The 22,944-nt window shown below is 46.1% G+C and overlaps 1 protein-coding gene across 8 annotated transcripts in view; it reads right to left on the reverse strand.

Annotated features, from left to right (window-relative positions):
- GRB10 (growth factor receptor bound protein 10) overlaps positions 1 to 22,944 on the reverse strand; it is a 203,889-nt gene that overhangs the window by 165,061 nt on the left and 15,884 nt on the right. For 3 of the 8 annotated variants that reach the window (XM_050785576.1, XM_050785580.1, XM_050785567.1), the window contains exon 2: positions 1,851 to 2,020. The exons of 1 other annotated variant lie outside the window; for it this stretch is intronic. Coding sequence is in view for 2 of the 7 variants with exons in the window: in XM_050785580.1 (XP_050641537.1) it covers positions 1,851 to 2,020 (170 nt within the window). In the remaining 5 variants the exon portion in view is untranslated. Of the gene's footprint in view, positions 1 to 1,850; positions 2,467 to 22,944 lie in introns of those variants that run through there. 4 more of the 8 variants (XM_050785573.1, XM_050785569.1, XM_050785568.1 and 1 more) reach the window with 4 other exon arrangements.

Consider the following 22,944-nt stretch of genomic DNA (forward strand, 5'->3'; position numbering starts at 1 on the left):
TACGTCACCAATGAAGGATCTTGGGCAATGCACAAAGGGGCAGGAGGGTCCGAGGAGGGCAACCACCTGCCTGTGAGCATGGCATTCCCTGTCGCAGCATCGCAGGGCCGCCTTCCTGCAGCTCACACACCTGCCTGATGGTTCAGGCACTGCACATCATCTGCAATGAGCAAGAGGCAAGACGAGGGCCCCAGCTGCCCTAGAGCCCTGCCCTGGGTCTCAGACATGGAAGGGTAGAGCTACCACCGGTCACAAAGAGGTGGCTTTTTCTCTGATCCATTCTGAGATAGGGAGGTCTGCTACCTTCACTTACCTACGCTGTGAGGAGGAGGGCAAAGGACCTGTTTTACAAAAGACAGTCCATCCCAACAGCACAGCCCACTTCCCCGGCAAGGCAGTGGATGTTGGGGGAGGTCACAGTTCATGCATGACCAGGGCGGGAGCTGCAGGAGGCTCCAGCTCCCCCTCCTCACTGGCGCCAGGACCCTCTCTATGCAGGGGCACACACTCTCAGATAAAAAGCAACGGCAGTGTGAGCTGTCTGGCGAGAAGAAGGAAAATGTCCACATGTGCACCTTTTGAATTTAGAAGGGGATGTGTAAAATGTCACTCGGCATCTAACACAAAGCTAACACAAGGCAGACATTTGGGAAAAGACAGCCCAGAAACTTCCTACCAAGGGTGTGGATATGAGGGAAGGTGACCAGCAGGATCCAGGTCCCTCAGCCTCCCTTCAGGCCTTTGACCTGGGCTGAACTGTGTTCCCAAACATTCCTGTGTTAAGCCCTAACCCCCAGCACTTCAGAATGTGACTGTATTTGGAGACAGAGTCTTTACAGAGGTCACTAAGTTAAAACCAGGTCACAAAGGTGGGCCCTAATCCAATACAACTGGTGTCCTTACAGGACACAGACAGGTCCAGAGGGAAGAGCAGGTGAGGACACCACGAGAAGACAGCCATCTGCAAGCCCAGGAGAGAGGCCTCAGGAGGAACCAACTCAGCTGTCACCCTGACCTCAGACTTCCAGCCTCCAGAACTGGAAGAAAACAAGCTTCCGCTGTGTAGCCAGCCAGCCTGCGGGATACTGCGGGGAAGCCCGAGCTAACAGCATCCTCCCCTCTGCAGGCAAAGGCTCCGGCAGGTCTCTGTGCTGAAGCCGTTCTGGCCTCAGCTCCCTGCCTGCATCTGCAGCTACCATCTCGGACCTGCCAAAGGCACTGTACGAATCCCATACCCAGGGCCGACCACGACAAAGAGAAGGTCCATTCCCAGAAAGGGCCACCTGAGGCTGACATGCCGAGGGAAGGCAAGGGCGCCAACACTGCCCCGGGCCTCCGTTAGTTACAGGGTCCCCAATCTCAGTGCTGACTGAGGCAGGGGCACACTAACACACACATCAGCAACAAGGCATGGGTCAAGACCCTCCCGCACTGTGTTCTAGCCCACCTTCAGAACAACAGCTACCAACTCCTGAGGCTCACGAGGGGCGCCCAGAGTGACCCGGGAGGCAGGCAGCATTACCCCCACCGCATGGAAGGGCAGAGGGAGACCAGTGAGGCCCAGAGGCATGCCCGCAAGGAGAGTCTGCACAGCGTGGCTCTGCTGCAGCCCAGGCCCTCCCGTCCCTACGCGATTCAGCCCGGTGTTCCCAGGCAGAGCCGAGTCAAGGAGGAGAGGGAGAGAGAGGACAGAGAGAGAGAGGCTCCCTTTGGGAGCCTTGGAATAAAGGTTCTAGTATCAGGCCTCTACCTACAGTGACACGCATTCACTGACCACCTTAATCAATACTGAAGAGGCAACTCTCCTGCAAAGAAAGGTGCTAGTGACTAGTGTCATGCATAGGGCTTACCTGTCAGGAGTTGGCTCCGCAGCGCTGTCTGCTGGGGCAGCCACCCTGGTTTCACTGAGAGGACCCAGGTGAGGACCTGGCTGCCGGTCACTGGGCTGCTGGTCACTGAGCCACCAGTCACTGGGCCTGTGGCTGCTGCTTCCTGCTCAGCATTGTGGTCAGCGCCAAAGCTGGAAAGTCAAAGGGGCCATCACTGAACTTCCATAGAATTTATACAAATGAACTTATATTCTGAGCCCAGGAATAAAACTTTTAAAACAGACATGAAAGAATATTTTTCTCCAAGAAGATCATTTAAAAGAGTGTTCTGAAGAACAAAACAAGGACGTGACTCCATAAGATGTAGGTTTCCAGTTGCCACGTGATGCCCAGAGACAGAGGACAGAGGGAAGATGCCCTGGGCTCTCCGCTCTGCCCACACATCTCTGTGTCTCCAAAGCACGCTGCCTCCAATGCAGGCGGGGTACAAAGCACACAGACCTTTGCCCTCTAGCAAGGCAAAGTTCCCTAGAATTCACTTCGGGCCCAGGTCAGGGTCCTCCCAGGCTACAACCCTTCAGTCTACCCAGCAGGGACCTGCCTCCACGTCAGACCCAGTCCCAGCCCACAGTCCCTGCTACTGTTCTCAGCAGAGACCCTGCTGGGCACTCTGCATGGCGCACACGTGTTCCACGAGAGGGCTGCAGAGCAGGCAGACCTGGGGTTCCAATTCTGGCTCTGATCTTTGATTCATCATTCAAGTCCTATGAACTGAGAGCTCAAGGCATGGAGCCCTCAGTTCACAGGTGTTCCAGGTGTGGAGAAGAGGGTGGAGACCAATTCAAACCCCTGCCGGAGGAGACTCTGTAATGACCTGGGCAACTCACTGGTCTTCCCAGGCTCTGGTCCCACTGCAGAGCATGGGGATGAAACCCACCTCACTGAGGATTTTAATACCCTGCATTGGAATGCCACTGGATTTCAACACGTTTAAATGAAACACAGAGAGAATGACTTAGCAGTGTGACTGGTATGCAGTAAGGGTGCCATCCAGGATCCTCCTATCGCTGTTGTGCTAGAGGAGGTCCCCTGCCTACAACGTGGGTGCTCTCAACGGATTCCTCCATGAAGGAGTCAGAAGCTACATTTTCCTAATTGTTAAATAATGATGAAAATGAAACCTGCCCCTGCCTCTTACCTAACATCAAGAAGTCCTGGGCCCAGAAATAAGAAGACTAGTGTGCAACTATAGTCATCAAATGGCTGTTTTTTTTTTTTTTTTGAGACGGGGTCTCGCTCTGTCACCCAGGCTGGAGTGCAGTGGCCGGATCTCAGCTCACTGCAAGCTCCGCCTCCCGGGTTCACGCCATTCTCCTGCCTCAGCCTCCCGAGTAGCTGGGACTACAGGCGCCCGCCACCTCGCCCGGCTAGTTTTTTGTATTTTTTAGTAGAGACGGGGTTTCACCAGGATGGTCTCGATCTCCTGACCTTGTGATCTGCCCGTCTCGGCCTCCCAAAGTGCTGGGATTACAGGCTTGAGCCACCGCGCCCGGCCTCAAATGGCTGTTTTTTAAAAACAGGTCCTGCTGAACATGCTTGCTAAGAATCCAGGTTCCAGAGAGTCTTGGTTCATCTCCAGATGCCACCCCTTAGCGCCTGATGTCTGGGTAAATTATTGAGTCATTGGGGCTCAGTGTTCCCAGCTATAAAATCAGCATGAAAATAGTATCTCTCTCACGGAGCTTTTATTAGGATTAAATGAGCTAATGCATGTAAAGGCTTAGGACAGGGTCCAACGTACAGCAAATGTTAAACAAATGTATAGTCATCATTAACTACAACACGCCAAATAATCCTCCCATTTTCAGGTGTGAAACACACCAGCCACCTGCAAGCTATGAAGCTTGCCAATGTTTACAGGGGATGCTGGTCTTTTTAGGACCAAAAGGGGAGATATGTGATACACGATTATGAGACTGATCAAAGTTGAACATCACCTGCCTATGCAAAAGCATTTTATTAAGGGTATCTGCTTTAACCCTTTCAAAGAATTTGGAAGTTTGGAAAGTATCAAGATGACTGTGTCCACTAGAATATTTCTAAGTTCTAGTAACTTAATGACTACAAGATAAGAAAAAAGGGTGCATGGTCAAACAGGTATAAGGGTCTATAACATGGCAATGGGAACACTGGGAAACGGACTTCGGGTCACTGTCACAACAGCATATGAATCACCCCTAATTCTCATATCCTGATGTGTGTCCCATCTCTAGAGAGCCTAATCTTTTCCTCAATTCTGATTCAAATGCCCAGGACCACTTCCTAATGCATCTTCAGGCATGTGGCTTCAAACGTAAGACATGTGCTTGAAAGGTTTGCTTTTAGGCCGGGCGCGGTGGCTCAAGCCTGTAATCCCAGCACTTTGGGAGGCCGAGACGGGCGGATCACGAGCTCAGCAGATCGAGACCATCCTGGCTAACACGGTGAAACCCCGTCTCTACTAAAAAATACAAAAAACTAGCCGGGCGAGGTGGTGGGCGCCTGTAGTCCCAGCTACTCGGGAGGCTGAGGCAGGAGAATGGCGTAAACCCGGGAGGTGGAGCTTGCAGCGAGCTGAGATCCGGCCACTGCAGTCCAGCCTGGGGGACAGAGCGAGACTGTGTCTCAAAAAAAAAAAAAAAAAAAAAGAAAGGTTTGCTTTTTCTCATGGGCACGATAAATTAAATACATCATTGAGGTAAAGTGAAATATACTTGTTTTATCAAACCCATCACCACTTCATCCATTTTTGTCCACTTTCTAGGAAGTTGATGTTAGTCTTTACAGTTGACAAAATAAAGACAACATGATCTTTGAACCTGATAAACTGAAGAGTTAGTAAGATACAATACCTCCTCAATAACCTCAGTGCTCGCCCATCAACACACAGGGGAAAGCCTGCTGCAAACACAACCTCTCGGCTCTGTTTACAGTGGCCTCATCTGGCACCGACGCCCAGACCACCAACACCCCGAGAGCAGACCAGCACACTTCACACGCTGACCTGGACCACTGGACAGAAGTTACAGAGTCTAAAGGACTCACTCAGCTATTTCCCTATCAGTCAGGAGAGATTTCTTAAGCAGTTTCCCATTAGATACGACTTAAACTTGAGATCTTAAAGAATATATTAACCTGGGGAAAAACAAATAATGTCTTAACTTACTTTCAAAATATCCCAGAAACAAAGGGCCTTTTGATTTCTGTTTAGTATCTTTGATATCTTCCAAAAATTCCTGAGCTAATATAAAGTTTTCCTTCTGTCTAGCTTTCTCACACTAAATATTTAGAGTAATAACAGTGACTATTTAGACACTCAACAAATCCTAACTTTCATGACGAGGGTGTTCAGCCTGTTCAGCCACAGAGCTCCGGAGTGAAGTCTAGGCCTTCTCAGAAGGGGACAGAATACTTTTAGTTAAAAAAAAAAATTAAGCTCCGTATTGTACTGATATCAGCGACTTAAAGACGACTGTGTTTTCCCAGAGTAAGAGGGTGCTTATGAAGACAAATTGAGAAATATGTAAACAGAATGGAATTAAAAGGAACATTTCTAAAAAGTAATTATAAAATGTCAGAATGCTATTGCCAGGACCTGTGGACAGCTTAAAGCTGAAACAACAATTAACTATGAAATACAGGCCGGGCACAGTGGCTCAGGCCTGTAATCCCGACAATTTGGGAAGCCAAGGCTAGAGGACTGCTTGAGCTCAGGAGTTCGAGACCAGTTATGGCAATATAGTGTGACACTGTTTCTACAAATAAAAACCTTTTTTAAAAAAATTAGCTGGGTGTGGTGGTGGGTGCCTGTAGTCCCAGCTACTCAGGAGGCTGAGGTGAGAGGATCGCTTGAGCCCAGAAAGTAAAGGCTGCAATGAGCTGAGATCACACCAGTGCACTCCAGCCTGGGTGACAGAGTGAGACTCTGCCTCAAAAAAAAAAGCCAAACTTCACACCACTTTTATCAGGTATATCTTCTAGCATCTTCATTCAGTAACGCAAATCCAGCAGCCACAGCTCCTTTCCTGGTAAAGATGATAGAACAGGAGGCCCACAGAAGCGGGCAGCAGATGGAAGCAAAAACAAAAACCATCCCACCTCGTTGCCAACATCATCCCTCAGCACCTATGGCGGACCGGTTCCAGGACCCCAGAAACACCAAAATCCATCAGAGGATGCTCCAGTCCCTGTTATAAAATGGCATAGTATTTGGATATGACCTACACACTTCCATTCACTTTAAAACATTTCCAGATTAATTACAATACCTGACACTACGTAAATGCTATGTAAATAGCTTTTATGCTGTATTGTTTTGATTTGAATTTGTTTTATTGTTGTATTTGATTGTTTGGGGGGGGGTGAATATTTTTATCCATGGTTAGTTGAATCCAAGGATGTGGAACCCAAAGATGCACAAGCTGTGGAATAGGAGAGCGGTTGTACTTTCAAATCACCAAACATACAGAAAGGCTCAGCAGCAACTCAGCTGCCAGAGACCCATTCATCTGGCCCAATCCTAGGAAGGTCCTTCTTCCCTCACTAACCTGTCCACCGACAGACACCAGGAGAGGGCCATAGAGACAGTGAATGGCCAGGGGGCAGAGCACGGACACCCCAGGAGCAGCTTCTGACTGCCACCATCAGTGAAACCAACAAAACTTAGCCAAAATGTGTAAACAGGCCCAGATTCCACCTGGGTTTCAATTTCAGGGTCAAGCAGGACCAACAGGCCCAATAATCCTTAGTGCGGGGCCTCCAGGAGCCACCAGCCCAGCAAGCACAAAGATGGGTTAGCCAGAGAGCGTGCTTCCCCCTACGGCCATGCAGGCCAGACGCACACGGAGGTCAGAGGCTGCCTACCTGAAAGAGGCAGCACACTGCTCTAAAACTAGCCAAAGGCCAGCAGAGCGGAGAGAGGCAGCGGAGGACACACGCACAGAACAGCGACTAAGCAGAAAACCTACAGAAAAGACCACACTCACAATAGCTTACATACATAGGTATGCATATTTTAGGCTAGCCCTAAGAATAATCTTATACAAACCATAAAATATTACAGCACTTACTTAGGAGATATAAAAATACCTAAATGAATGGAAACACGCTAAGTTCTCGAATGGAAAGATTAAACATCATAAGAATTAATTCTCTTAAAAGTAATATAAATATCCAAAACAATTTTATAAATGAAATGCAGTATGTATCTATCTAAATTCAAGCATTTTTTTCTTAGAACCAGGTGGAATAATCCTAAAACTAACAAAATAAGTGGTAAGATGGTCAATCACAGATCATTAAAGGAGAATTACTTATCATTTAGTAAAATGCACCCTAAAGCGAAAGTAGTTAAAACAGTGTGTACTTGGCACAAAAATACACGCCACTATTCATCCAGAAGAGTCAAATCTGCAAACACACACGAGTATTTTTACCATGGCACCACGTGCTACACAAGCTACACTGAAACAAGAGTGGGCACGTGTCTTTACTCCATAACCGAGCATACAGGATCCCTGGGACTAGAATCCCAGGGCTTGCAGCCATTCCTGACTCTCCAGATGATGCCACCATGATAACTGTGCTCAGGGCAATAGCAGCCACCCTTGATTGACAACCTATTACCTGTCAGAATCTTACCAAATGCTTTACAATCTCTCATGGGAGGGTTTTTTGAAGATCAAATTGAAGGCAGTAAAGGCCTGTGAGTCACAAAACATAACATGCAAAGATTGGCGGTTTTTAATTAAGAACAACTAAATGTCAGTCCTTTGAGGTGGCAGTGTTACCCCATTTTACAGATGCAGAAACCAAGGCTAGGAGATGGTAATTATACGCCAAGGCCACACAGTTACCAATGGCAGAGCCAAGATGCAAGTCAACAGCTACCTGGATGTATGAATCTCTGCCACATAGTTTGTGATTTTAATAAAATATAATTTGTATGATAAGGGGAAAAAAATAGAAAACTTTTGCAATAATTGTAAAGTTTCTGTTCATTTTGATTCTTTCAATCACTTGCTGGAACAGATTTTTCATTTCCTTTTAGGGAAAAGAAAATCTACAAGAGTGAGCCTGAAATCCAAAGCACAGAAGAAAATAGAATTTCTTTTAAAATCCCCTGCATGCCAGGAATTAAAGATTTTAGTGATGAGATATAAATAAGGAACCCCCTTAACCTGAAAAAAGGCATCTATCCAAAACTTCCAGCAGGCAAGTGGCACACATAATGAAGCAGCACAAATGACGTCCCCACTAAAATTAGGGCCAGAAAGCTTACAATGTCTGTATCAGCCATAACTGTTCTAGGGGTCTAGAAAATATAGTGAAGTAAGAAACAGAAACAAGGTGTAAATGTTGAATTGAAAAAGATTTTTAAAAACCATCTGATATGGTTTGGTTCTGTGTCCCCACCAAATCTCATGTCAAAGTGTAACCCCCAGTGTTGGAGGTGGAGCCTGGTGGAAGGTGACTGGACCGTGGTAGTGGATCCTTCATGAATGGTTTAGCACCATCCTCGTGGTGCTGTTGTGATGGAGTTCTCACGAGACATGGTTGTTTAAGTGTGTGGCACCTCCCCCCACTTCTCTTCCTCTTCCTCCAGCCATATAAAACGTGTCTGCTTCCCCCGTCGCCTTCCACCTTGATTGTAGGTTTCCTGAGGACTCCTCAGAAGCCGAGCAGATGCTGCCATGCTTCCTGTCCAGCCTGCAGAATCAGGAGTGAATTAAACCTCTTTTCTTTATGAATTACCCAGTCTCAAGTATTTCTTTATAGCAGTGCAAGAACAGACTAATACACTGTCACTATTTACAGATGAAATGTAAGACCATGCACTGAAAAATAATCAGAACCGATCTGAACGTTTAATAAGATTGAGATCCCAGAGCAAGCTACAAACCTTTCCCAGCCCTTCTGCACAGCAGCTCCAAGACACCTAGGAAGTCTAATGGTGAAAATTATTTAATTCGCAGAAGCAATCAAAACAACACACTTAAGAATATACAAGAGACCCTTTGAAGAAAATAAAAAATTTTTGAGGAACCCAAAAGAAGATCAGAAGGGTTAGAAACGCACCACCTTCTTTAAAGGGAAGCCTTCACATTACTGATGGCCACTCCACCTCCACATCAGTGAGTTAAAGCAAAATCATCCCAAGGAAGGCTCTGTCTTCAAGGAACTCAGCTTGCTGATTTACAGATACAGGAACAGACATGTCCATCCACAGAATACGGTAAGAGAATGCAGCCAGAGGTGAATGATGACACATAAATTAAAAATAAGATCATGGATAGCTGGCAGCTTATGCTCACTAAGATCCAACGGTCATATCCTCACCTCCCATATGTGCCTTAAACATTACAAGAACTACTAAACTACTAAGAGATAGTACAGAAGAATAATGTTACAAAATCTGAGTGAGGAAGATCTTCATAAGCAAGATTCTTAACCTAGAAGCCATGAAGGAAAAACTAACTTCTGCTCATCAAAAGACCCTATACACAAATCAAAAGACAGGCAAAAAGCCTTGGGACAAAATATTTCCATTACCACGCAGCCAACAATCTGCATTTAATCTCTTCTTTACTGAAATAAGAGATAGGAGACAAGCAGCCCAACATAAAAATGGGGAGAGGATAGAAACAAACAATTTGCAAAACAGACATGTGAAACACACTAAACTTCACTAGGAACCAGGGAGACATAGACAAACAAACACATGAGCTATAATCAATAGCTGAAAATTAAAAGGACTGGGACTACCCAGAGTTGAGGATGGCCAACAACAACAGGGCTCCCCTAAACCAGAGGTGGGATCATACTGTACAGGCGTGAGGAGGCCTGCTGGGGCGGGGGCAGCAGTTTTCAGACTTTAGTCTTAGGCACAGGCATCCTACTTGGAATAGCTTATCCTACAGAATGACGCACATGCATGCACACGTGTACATACACACATACACACACAAAATGATTACTACACACTTTAATACAGAAAAACTGGAAGCAACCTAAATGTGCCTGCCCAAATCCCTCCTCTCCCCCAGTTCATGGCACCCACCAAACTGTACAAGGCAGAAACAAGAGTTCTCCATTCCCAACTTTCTCTTCTGCCTTCCATCCATGCAATCCGCTAGCCCAGCTCATTGGCTGCAGAAGCATCTGAGGGCCATCCACTCCCTTCCATCTCTGCTGCCAACTCCAGGCCTTTGCCCCTCATCTGAACTGGGACTCAGCTGCCCTGTCTCTAAGCATCCTCACTGCTCCCCATTCAACCAGCCCTAGCTCTGGGGAGCCCTTGAGATGACACCATTGCCCTCTGTACTTCAAATGCACCCAACTTTTCAGTGACAGCTGCCAGGCCTGACCCGTGTGGCTCCTGCCTCCTCTCCAGGCTGCCCAGACACCGCTGTCCCATGCTGGAGTCACCTCACTCACCAGCCTGGCCTCCTCCAGGTTCTCAGACTCTATCCTCCCTCATGGCCTTTGCATGTTCTCTGCCTTGTATTTGGAATTTTTTCAAACACCCGTGGCCCGGGTCGCCTTCCACCTTCCCCTGCCAGTCGCCTCCGCAGAGCATCAAGGCTCCCCATCCACCCTGTCCTGCCCTGTCCACCCTGAGGTATCACGCCGCCTGGCCCACTCCAGACTCTCTCCACACAGGTCTATAGCTAAGCCCTTGGCTGCCTCTTCTTCTGCAGAACACATCAGGCTTGCTAGTTCTGTTCTTCTTCCTGCCAACATTTTTTGTGTCCTTTCCCCAAGAAGAGGTAGCTCTGAGGCCGAGGACCCTATCTGTCCTGATTACTGCTGTATCCCATCTCTTAGCACAGGGCCAAGTGGCTCAAATCTTTGCTGAACTCATGGAAAAAATGTCTGGACAGGAGCCGACTTAAATATAGTAGAGCACAGTACTCCTCCAGCATGGGAAGCAGCCTGGAAGGCATGCAAAAGCTCTAAAGGAGCCACGGGGACATGCGCTCTGGTCTGTGGGAGGCGGCTGTGAAAGTGGCTCAGAACCCAGCCTCCACCAGCTGGGGTGGGGGCAGCCTGTACAAGCGCTCAGCCACTCTCTGCCTCAATTTCCTCAACTGTAAACTGAGAACAAAACAGTACCAACCTCATGCAAGGATGAAATGATGCAATTCCCACAGAGTGCTTCACACAGCACTCACAGAAGGCAAGTATTTAATAAAGAAGGCAAAGAGCTAAGCACTAGGAATAGGCAACACTGCCATAAAAAGGGGAAAGCAGCCTATCTGTGCGTGTCTGCACCCAGGAATTCCAAACAGAGAAAATGAGAGAAACTATTTGCAAACTACTCATCTGACAAGAGATTAATAACCAGAATATATAAGGAGTTCAAACAATTCCACAGCAAAAAAACAAGTAATCCGATTTAAAAAATGGGCAAAACGTGAACAGACATCTCTAAAAGAAGACATACAAATAGCCAACAGGTGTTTCCAAAAAATGCACAACACTAATATTTATCAGGGAAATACAAATCAAAACCACAACAAGATATCATCTCACCCCAGTTAAAATGACTATTATCAAAAAGGGAATAATGGATACTGGGGAAAGAGTACCAAAGGGGACCCCTTGTACTCTGTTGGTGGGAATGTAAATTAGTGCAGCCCCTACGGAGAACAATATGGAGGTTCCACAGAAAACTAGAAATAGAACTATCATATGATCCAGCAATTCCACTGCTGGGTATATACCCAAAAGAAAGGATCTGTATCAAAAAGACATCGGCACTCCCATGTTTACTGCAGCATTATTCACAATAGCCAAGATATAGAATCAATCTAAGTGTCCAACAACAACGAACTCATTAAAAAAAGGTGGTACATATACACAGTGGAGTGCTATTCAACCATAAAAAAGGAGTGAAATTCTATCATTTGCAACAGCATGCATTAACATGGAAGACATTATGTTAAGTGAAATAAGCCCGGCATAGAAAGACACATGACACGTTCTCACTCATGTGCAAGCTATAAAGCAGATCTCATGAAGACAGAGAGTAGATTGGTGGTTACCAGAGACTGGGAAGAGTAGGGGGTATGGAGGATTAAAAAAAGTTGATTAATGGGTACAAACACATGGTCACCTTATTGATTTATGCAATACTAGGCCTTATTTCTGCTCATTCTTGAAATAAGTACACTTAATTAAATAAATCAATAAAGTGACTACAGTCTACAATATTGTACACTTCAAAATAGTAAGAAGAGAAGAATTTGAATGTTTCTAAAGTTAAGACAAATATTTAAGGTGGTGAGTATGTCAAATACACTGATTTGACCTTTAGAATTACATGAATGCATTAAATTACCTCATGTACCTTGAAACTATGTTTATCTATTATGCATCAATAAAAAAGTAATTAGTTAATTCCACAGAACAAAAGAGCCAAAAGAACCCTAAACACCAACCTCGAAGGAGGGCCATGAGAAGTGAAGTGGGAATTTCACTCTCTACCGACTTCTGGGTTTGACTATTTAAAATAAAGATCACAAATTACTCATGCAACTTTAAAACTTTAAAATGTATCTAAGAAAGAATGTTTTCATCCAGTTTCAGGCCAAGGGTCCTATATGCTTCTCCTCACACAAAAACCTATACTCAGGGTCCCTTGTGATCCCCCTCTGTCCTTGTGGAGGGCTCCCCCTCCCTTTCTAGGAATTCCAGAGAAATCACTGCTCTATACCTAAACACAATGAGGCCATTAAGTGCTTGAGGCCAAGTCACATGAGTATTAACTGCACAGGCCTTTTTCTTCTATACAGGCAGCTTCTGGAAATACTGAAGGACTTTGCCCTTCTATTTTCTTTTCTTTTTCTTCCGTTCTTTTCCTTTTCTTCCTCCCTTAAAGCAGTTTTTTAAAAAGTTAAAGGAGTTTAAAAAAAAAAAAAAAGGAGTTAAAGAAAAAAAGATACACCTCAAAAGTAAAGAGGAAAGACATTCTTGCTTGTGGAGGAAACATAATGTAATCGTAATCGTTAAAACTATGCGAGGAGTAATAGTTTGGAGTGAAGAGGCGTGCACAGTTGATTAAGATCTCTCCTCTCCTCAATGAAGAAAGCTGTGGGGAAACAGTCAATGTGCTTTGGATGCTTTATCGTCACCCCCAAACAACCAGTTATCAACATTAGCCCATCACCAGCACACACCCCAGAGCCCAGGAGGGCCTGGCATTCTATTCTAAAGATGATGACATCTTTTCGTTCTCTATATCACTAGTATATTCAGTAAGTAACTACTGTGTGTTTTACATTTTCAGGGCAACATCTATATAAACAAGTATAAGGAAAACCAATCCTCAACTCAGAAAATCAAGAATTTAGCAAAGACAATAGACACATAGGGTTCCTACGAACAGGAAAGGTTGGTAAACAATGATTAATGGCTCTGAAATGCATCACTATCATACAGTAGGCAGGTCGCACGAGATTGAAAACTGACACGGGGTATGGACATATTAAAAATAACTTTATCTAGCAATGTAATCTAACTTTTCTGCAGTATTGTTTTTTAATGAGTGTGCATGATATCCTGTATTTAGTTCTCTTGGTCTCCCGCACAGACTGGTGCAACATCCTCCCAGGTACCCACTGCCTGGCTACCGGGAAGTCTAAAGCAGGAGTACCAGAATGCCCACCCAGATGCACAAGGCACGAGTACCAGACTGCCGGCCCCTCTGGCTCCTGATCATCCAGTTCCAAAAGGACACCTGGATCCAGAAGGTATAGGGCAGGCAGGTGCAGGGAAGCATGCGACACCTTAAGAGTAGGCTTATCAACTGCAGGGAGAGTTCTGTGTTGCTTCCTGCCTCCAAATGCAGACGACTTCCATTCTGGTGCGGCCTCTTGTCATCTGCCTGCCCCAAGACCATGCTCTCTGGCCACACAGTCACACGGACTCCAGGGATGCTCCGCAGGAAGCACAATGCTCTGGTCTGGGCAGAGCTGGCCCACTTTGAGGCCCACATCCACCCATCACGCTCTTGAGTCACAGCGTGGCAGCCCCCATGCCATACCCTCCCTCCATACGTACGAGAGTTCCTGCGGCTCCCGACCAGCTGCGGGTACAACTCAGCTCCCAACCCTTCCTTGGGGACCCAGAGACGGTTTTTACATCGCCCTATCCGGGTATCTTTCTTAAATCAGACCTAGCAGTGAGCCACTAGACCCACCATGTTGGGGACCCTGTGCCCTACACTGGGCTGCTCACACCTCGTTGTTCACAGACATGACCCATCCACCACTTTGCTCCTGTGTCACGATCCAGAAGCCCAAGCTGTGCCTCTCAATGACCTGTTCTGCCTTCCTGGAACTGGGGAGACCAGTTGAGGAAGCAGCAGAAACCCATGATGCTCTCCAAAGCCGGTTCCTTTTCTGTGCAGAGGGCTTCAGGAGATCATCTGCCTCCTACACTGGATTTCTGAGTAAGAGCTCAGCATTCTCCTTCCCAAAAATACCTACCCAGCAGCCCTATGGTGCTGCCCAGCTGGGTCTGCTCAAACCTCTCCCAACACCCCCAGCTCCACCCCATCACTGACACCTCTCAGGCCTGCAGCCACCTACACACAGCCTCAGCTCCCATGACCTAGGGACAAACTGTGCAATGACAAAGGCAAACCCTGAATGGTGCTTTAGCTGAAGAAAGTAAACAACCTGTAATTTGGCAAATAATTTAGAAAAATCAACGCGGGAAACTCAAATACCAGATTCTGCACTAATTCTCTTTTTACCTGGCTCTTGTAATTTGAGTAGAAAAGTTTAAGACTCCATTGCTACCTCCTTCAATTCCCAAATTAAGACTTCAGTTGCCCTAATAAGGCCTTCATAAACCCCTGGGTTCATTCCGGTCAGCTGGGAGGTCTGTTTTCACCTCCTTTATAATCGCCTCTTTCTATGTTTCCCCTTAGTCCTGAAATTCATTATTCCTTCATTAATTCACTCAATACACACTTAACATGTGATCACTATGTTCTCAATCTTAGCATTGTCAGTTACAGAGCCACCTCCAACATGCTCCCTAATCTAGTTTCCACAGGTCTGTGAATTCAAGACGCCAAAAGTGCAACCAAACCTCACCCATTGGTCAAGATCGTAGAATGATGATCTCAACAGAAGCAGTTTGTGGCAAGCATGACCAACCATTGCTTTTAGCAGTTCTGCAAAAGCTGCATGCAAGGATTCTGGAGAAGCTTGTTCACAGGTGTCTGAAAGGGGGCCCTCAGCTGTTGATGAGGCCCACAGGGAACCGCCCTCCACAGTTGGTAACTTTAGTTCTAGCTATTCTCAAATCATTGGCCAAAGAACAGCTTCTCCTTTTCTATTTCAGGAAGTTGGCTTCTTGGACCAGAGGCAAAGCCAAAGGGAGAAAAGCAGAGCCCCATTCACTGGGCTGATGAGCAGAAAGCTACCCGGGACCACAGGCACGACTGGTATGCAAGCAAATCACTCTGATGCCCACCTCTGAACTCAGGGGAATCCATCTTAAAGCATCCAATACTCCCCATGGGAATGGAGTCCCCATGATGAGGCTACATTCTAATCAAAGCTAATTCAAACTTCCTTCGCTCCACCATCAAAATCCACTCTTAGCATTGCATTACACGAGTTATCCTCCTCTCCGCAATTTGAGCCATTAAAAGAGTCACAACAATCGAATTTCAAAGTGTCTCCTGTAAACGTTACTAAGTTTCCTCTAAATCTTTTTAGAATTCCGTTGTCCTCCACTGTTGTGATGCTCAGTAGTCAGGAATCTGACCAGAGCCATGGAGCCACACAGGAGGTCGAGCTTCCCAGGAGGAAAGCGAGTCCTGGGACCCAAGAAAGAACCTGTCCTTCATATTTGCCAAAACCACCTGCTTCAGCTACTGAAGTAGCTTCTCTTGGGAAATATAGATCAGGTCCTCCTCACTTCCCCCATCCCTCCTGACAGAGGAAAATGGGTCCACTTTCATGACTGTCTCGTCCTCCCTCCAAGGCTGCCCTTCTACAAGGGCAGCTCATGGCCAGTTCTGTACACCCTGCACCCCATGGTCAGGGGTCTCTGAGCACCACACTAAGGACCTTTATGCTTCAGGAGGTGGTGGGACTCACAGGTCCTCTGACAGCGTGCAACACAGCCACATCTGTGTGTGTACTCAAAGACTGTCAGCCTGCAACAGCAGTGGGGAGGAAGAGGATGGAGACCCCTGCTTTCCTCTGCAACACCCTTCTCTCCTCAGCTCCTTTACATATCAGGTAAAAGAGCCACCACTTCTTATTCTCCGGTCACTGTCAATTAACACTCCTTTGTTCCAAGGCACTCTTGGGTGGCTCATCGAATGACGTTGGTATCACAGTTTCTTTTACAAACCTTTAGTCTGCCCCCCAGTAAAGGTGACCTGAGGAGAGAAAGTGCCGTATATACCTGGGCAGCCAACACAAGACAGGGAACATCACATTGGCTCAACAAACACTGGGGGAAGAGACAGAGAGACAGTTGCCTGTACTTGTGCACCACAGCTCCTACACTCAAGCTGTGCCAAGCTTCCCAAAAGTCCCTCAAATGCTGCTGCCCTGCCTGGTCCCAGGCTTTCCAGACTCGGGTGACTGAAGTTAATCACTTCATCTAGTTCCATCAAGGTGGTATGCAGCATCTAGCATTACCACTTCCAGGCTGCATCCACATTTTAACACAAAAAAGGATAAAATTATTCTAGAAGACTGAAGAACTAAGTTCCCTCATTTGGCACATAATAGTTATGGACCAAGTACCCTCAAGATCTCTCTGAGGCCTAAGCTGCTGAGTTTCTGATTCAAACAACAGACACAAGAGAACCACCAGAGGAACTGGTGGTTCCCAAGCACCTCTCTATCTGAATTCAGCGAGGGGGTGTTGCAGCCCCTGGCCTCCAAGGTCTCTGCCTAAATCCCCACACCTGTGCTTCCACCTGTGGTACCCTCTCACGTAGTACCCAGGTATGAGTGACCTCACCCCTATGGCAAGACCTCCAGGAGCGGTGAAGCCAAAATTATCTTCAAGATAGTAAGATATGATGTGTCCTTGTGTCCTTGTCCCTTGCATTCCCTCACGAATGCACAGCGGAGTTTTCTAGAGGGCACATGACATGTGACTGATTGCAGATGGCGGGGGGATGGGAGGGAGATCCAACTACCTTCTCTTAAAGCAGACATTAAAGGGATTTAGAAAGTACAAAACAATGCCACTCTTCTCTTTTTTTGTTGTTTTTGAAAATACAGCTTTTTTCCATAAAAGATGTTATGTTTACATATAATGGGATAATATTCTTTTTACATGGAGAAATATTTTTTAAATGCCTGTCAATTCCTAAAACAGTAAATTTCAATATATACAGCCACATAACCACAGCTCTTTGGGGCCTTCAGTAACTTTTAACAGTGTCAAGGCGCCCTAGGACCCAGCCCTGGGGGTGCTCCCCTGGGAATTTCAGCCCTGCCCAGCACCCAGGACTTCAATGTGCTCTGTGGGACAGTCTGACAGAAGCCGAACCTCCACCCCTAGACATGGAACTGCTGCCCAGTGAAACTCTGCAAAGAATCTTAGCTTTTATGGACTAAGAGCCCATGGAGACTTCTTCATTCAGGAAGATTTTCTTAAAAACAATATTGAGTTTGAGACCTGGCCACATAAATGAACATCACTGGCCAGAAACCATGTGCAACTCAGCCTGCTCCACACAATCAGCAGGGCATTCCATTCCAGTCCACTCCACTACAGTCTACTCCTCCAGAGCCAGTTTGAAGTAGGGGGTACCAGAGGGTCACTGCCTTTGAAAAGTGGCTCAACTGTTCTGCCCAAAGGCTTGTCCTGCTTGTTGATTCTGGCAAGATGCATAGCTCCAGGTCATTTAGAATGTTCCTCCCCTGCCTCCTGCATAAGCCACACAAATGGTGAGAGTCAGAAGGAAAATGTCATATGTCCAGTATTTCCAGTTCTCAAGCAAAGTACAGCCAGCAGGACGGACTGCCCCCCTGGGGTTGCCAACACTCACAGGTGGCCAGAGCTTCACCATCTGCCCTCTCCTTGTGTTAAAACAGGGGCCAAAACTAAACAGTACACAACGGCGCCCAGGATTCGTGCTACTCTCAACTGATACTGCTCTTGGCTATCTGTGCCCTTTTGTTTAAACTGGTAGAAGAGATCAGAACCCTCAGCCCAGTAGGAATGAACCCGAGGCCTCCCCACAGCTTCAGGGCAACGTCTTCCTCTCTCTGCCTAATGCGGGATTACCACTCTCAGGATTCAGCACGACGCTTAACAAGAGGAAAGAGGATCTATTTCTGACCTGGCAACGTGAGACTTACTCTTCTAAATGGGGCACAGGCCTTCATCATATCTATTGTTTCAACTCATGAGTCAGGATATTACAAAGGTAGAAAGTTCTTACCTGTAGGAAGCCAAAATCCACCCTGAAAAGTCATTACAAAGCCAACCTAACTTGAATGGCACATGTCCCCTAACCTGGTACTGAAGTACGAGAGGCGAAGTGAAATTGGGATGGGGATGTGGATCTATTCAGGTGACCTCCTTCAAGACCACCCTATGGTCTCAATCATTTTGGGACAAAAAGGGAGTAAAGTTGTGAGAACCTTGGTATAAGAACCCCCCTTGCCTCTGAAAGACCACTCAAAACCTAAGGCCTTTGCTGCAACCCTGAAGACTACAAAATGGCCACCAGGTCTGGAAAGAAAGGTGAACTGACACCACACTATAACATAGAACAAAATCATGTTACCTGTGTCTCCCAACTCCCCAGCCAACTCGTTCTGGGCTTCTAGACTGCATTCTGGATCCAAGAGTCCCAGGACAGTCAAAGAATACAGAATCGTTCCTGAAACACTCCAGCAAGGCAAGGAAATTAAATATCTGTTAACATCTGTTATAAATTCCACAGCAAACATCATACTCAATGGTGAAATAGTGAAAGCTTTTCCCCTAAGAGTGGAAACAAGACAGAATTCTTGCTTTTGTCACTTCTACTTAACACAGTAGTGGAAGCTCTAGCCAGAGCAATTAAGTAAGAAAAAGAAATGAAAGCCATCCAAACTGGAAAGGAAGAAATAAAATTATCTCTGTTAAACTCTCAGAAGAAAACATACGCAAAAATCTTTATGCTGACATTGGATTTGACAATGACTACTCAGATATGACACCAATAGCACAGGCAACAAAAGAAAAAAATAAATGAACTTCATCAAAAATTAAAAACTTTTGCACATCATAGGATACTATGAAGACAGTGAAAAGACAGCCTGCAGAAAGGGACAAAACAGTTGCATATCATATAACTGATAGAGTATTAATATCTAGAATATACAAATTCCTACAACTCAACAACAAAAAGCAAATCAAAATCACAGTGAGTTATAATCTGATGCCTTGTATTAGTCCATATTTTCATGCTGCTGATAAAGACATACCAGAGAACTGGGCAATTTACAAAAGAAAGAAGTTTAATGAACTCGCAGTTCCACGTGGCTTAGGAGGCCTCAAAATCCTGACAGAAGGTGAAAGGCAGGTCTCACGTGGTGGCAGACAAGAGAAGAGAACTTGTGCAGAGAAACTCCCTTTTATAAAACCATCAGATCTCATGAGACTTATTCACTATCACTAGAATAGCATGGGAAAGACCCAACTCCATGATTCAATTACGTCCCACCAGGTCCCTCCTGCAGTATATGGGAATTATGGGAGCTACAATTCAAGATGAGATTTGGGACACAGCCAAACCATATCACACCTATTAGGACAACTATAAGGAAAGGAATGGGAAGGGGAGGGGGAGGGGGAAGGGGAAGGGGAAGGAGAAGGGGAAGGGGGAAAGGAGAGGAGAGGAGGAGAGGAGAGGAGAGGAGAGGAGGAGAGGAGAGGAGAGGAGAGGAAAAATGCCAAGTGTTGGCAAGAATGTGGAGAAACTGAAACCCTTGTGCATTATTATTGGGAATGTAAAATGGTGCAGCTGCTCTGGAAAACAATTTGGCACTTCCTCAAAAAGCAAAGCATAGAATTACCGTATAATGAAGCAATTATAATCTAGACCTATATACAAAAACATGGAAAGTAAGCACTCAAAGATACTTATACACCAATGTTTACAGAAGCATTATTCACAATACCCAAAAGGTAGAAACATAAATGTCCATCAACAGTTGAATAAACAAAAAGTAGTATATACATACAAGGAAATTTATTTATTTATTTAGTTTTAGTTTTAGTTTTAGTTTTTTTGAGACGAATTCTCACTCAGTTGCCCAGGCTGGAGTGCAGTGGCGCGATCTCGGCTCACAGCAAGCTCCGCCTCCCAGGTTAACGCCATTCTCCTGCCTCAACCTCCTGAGTAGCTGGGACTACACATACAAGTGAATATTATTCAGCCATAAAAAGGAATGAAGTACTAATGCATGTTACAACATAGATTAACCATGAAAACATTATGCTAAGTGAAAGAAGACACTAACAAAAACCACAGACGATTCCATTCACATGAAATGTCCCGGACAGGGAAATCTATGTAGACAGAAAGTAGAGTTCCTTAGGGTTGGGAAAGCAGGGGGAGCAATGGGATGGCAGGGAGTGGGGGTATGATAGCTAAAGGGTGCAGGGTCTCTTTTTGTTCTAAAATTGACTATGGAGGTGGTTGCACATACCTGTGAATATATTAATTGAACACTGTATATACAATGTATGTGTGTTTATTCATTTCTGCAGTTATAACAAAATACTTGAGACTAGATAACTTATAAAGAACAAAATCTATTTCTCACAGTTCTAGAAGCTGGGAAGTTCAAGATCAAGGTGCCAGCATTCGGTGTCTGGTGAGGGCCTTCTTGCTGTGCCCTCACATGGCAGAAGGCAGAAGGGCAAAAAGGGATCCTAGCTAGTTCTCTCCAGCCCTTTGATGGGAGCAAGAATCCATTCATGAGACTGGAGCCCTCACGACCTTATCACTTCCCAAAAGCCACACCTCTTAATACAGTTGCATTGGGGAGGTGATAAGGCCATAAGGAGATACAAACATTCAAACCATGGCATTCCACCCCAGGTCCCCCAAATTTACGTCCTTCTCACATACAAAATACATTCATTCCATCCCAATAGCCCCAACGTCTTATCTCATGCCAGCATCAATTCAGAAGTTTGAAGTCTAAAATTTCATCTAAATATCATCTAAATCAGACGTGTGAGACTCAAAGATGTGTTTCAACCTGAGGCAAAGTACTTCATTCAGACTTCAGCAGTGGCTCACTCCTGTAATCTCAGCACGGTGGGAGGTTGAGGTGGCCGAATCTCTTGAGCCCAGGAGTTCGAGAACAGCCTGGGCAACACGGCAAAACCCCATCTCTAATACAAAAAAAGAAAAAAAAACTAGCTGGGTGTGATGGCACACGCCTGTAGTCCCAGCTACTCAGCAGGCTGAAGTGGGAAGATAGCTTGAGCCCAGGAGGCAGAGGTTGCCACTGTACTCCAGCCTGAATGACAGAGCAAGATCCTGTCACCAAAAAAAAAAAAAAAAAAAAACTGTGGGACAAAGAACAGACATTCCCATTACAAAAGGGAGAAATAGGAAAGAAAAGAGTAACATTTCCCAACCAAATCCAAAACCAAACAGGACAAGCATCAAATCAATCTTAAGGCTGGAGAATAAATCTTTGGTTCCACGTCCTGCCTTCCAGACACAATGGGGCAGGAGTTGGGCTCCCAAGGCTCTGGGCAGCCCTGCCGCCAACTGCGGGGCACAGCCCTCACAGCAGCTCTCATAGGTTGCAGTCGGGTACCTGCAGCTCTCCTAGGCTGGCACTACACACTGGTAACTCTACAGTTACAGGCTCTCGGCGGCAGCCCCACCCCCACAGCTCCATTAGGCATTGTTCTTGTGGGAGCTCGCTGGTGTGCCCTCAACCTCAAGACTCTGCTGGGCATTGCCCTAGTGGGGGCTCTTTTTGGCACTCCTGCCCCTATGGCTTCATTAGGCATTATCCAAGCAAGGAGTCTGCAGCAGACCTACCCTGCAGCAATTCTCTGTCTGAGCCCAAGACTTTCTGAGGCATCCTTTCAAATCTAGGTGAAGGTAGCCATGCATCCACAGGTCTTGCACTCTGAATATCTGCAGACTTAGCACCATGTGGATGCCACCTAGGCTTATGGCCTGTGCCTTCCAGAGCAATGGGACTAGCTGCACTTGAGCCCCCTTGATCCACAGCTGGGATATCCAAGGAGGGCTGCACTGTAATGCAGAGAGCAGAGAAGTGACGCTGGGCAGTGAATGCTGAGGTCCTGCAGGCGCCCAAGGCCTCTCCTTTGACATAGTTCTGTTCCCTGGGCCTTGGTGCTCTGGGCCTCTGATGGGAGGGGCAGCACTGATAATCTCTGAAATGCCTTCAGGATCATTCTTCCATTATCTTGATGAATAGCATCTGGCTTCCTTCTATCCATACTAATCTCCTTATCAAAAGGTCACTTGGCCACACCCTTAGTGTTTTCTCCCAAACATGTTTTTACAACCTGAGCAAGCTAAAAATTTTCCAAATCCTTACGGTCTCATTCTGTCACCCAGGCTGGAGTGCAGCAGCAGAATAATGGCTCACTGTAGCCTTGACCTCCCAGGCTTAAGCAATCCTCCCACCTCAGTCCCCTTGAGTAGCTGGGGCTAAGTGCACATTTTTGTTTTTAGTAGAGATAAGGTCTCATTATATTGCCCAGGCTGGTCTTGAACTCCTGAGCTTAAGCAATCCTCTCACTCTGGCCTCCCCAAGTGCTGGGATTACAGGCATGAGCCATAGTGCCCAGCCTCTACTTCCCTTTGGATTATAAATTCCATTTTCAATTCATTTCTCTCACATTTTACTGTAAGCAATTAAGAGAAATCATGCAGCATACTGAACACTATGCTCAGGGATTTCTTCCACCAAATAGCCTATCACTCTTAAATTCTGCCTTCCCCAAAGCCCTAGAGTATAGGCACAATTCAGCCAAGTTCTTTGTCCCTTTGTAGCAAGGACTATCTGTCCTCCAGTTTCCAATAAGATAT

The sequence above is a fragment of the Macaca thibetana genome, chromosome 3, assembly GCF_024542745.1.
Source record: "Macaca thibetana thibetana isolate TM-01 chromosome 3, ASM2454274v1, whole genome shotgun sequence".
Taxonomy (NCBI): domain Eukaryota; kingdom Metazoa; phylum Chordata; class Mammalia; order Primates; family Cercopithecidae; genus Macaca; species Macaca thibetana.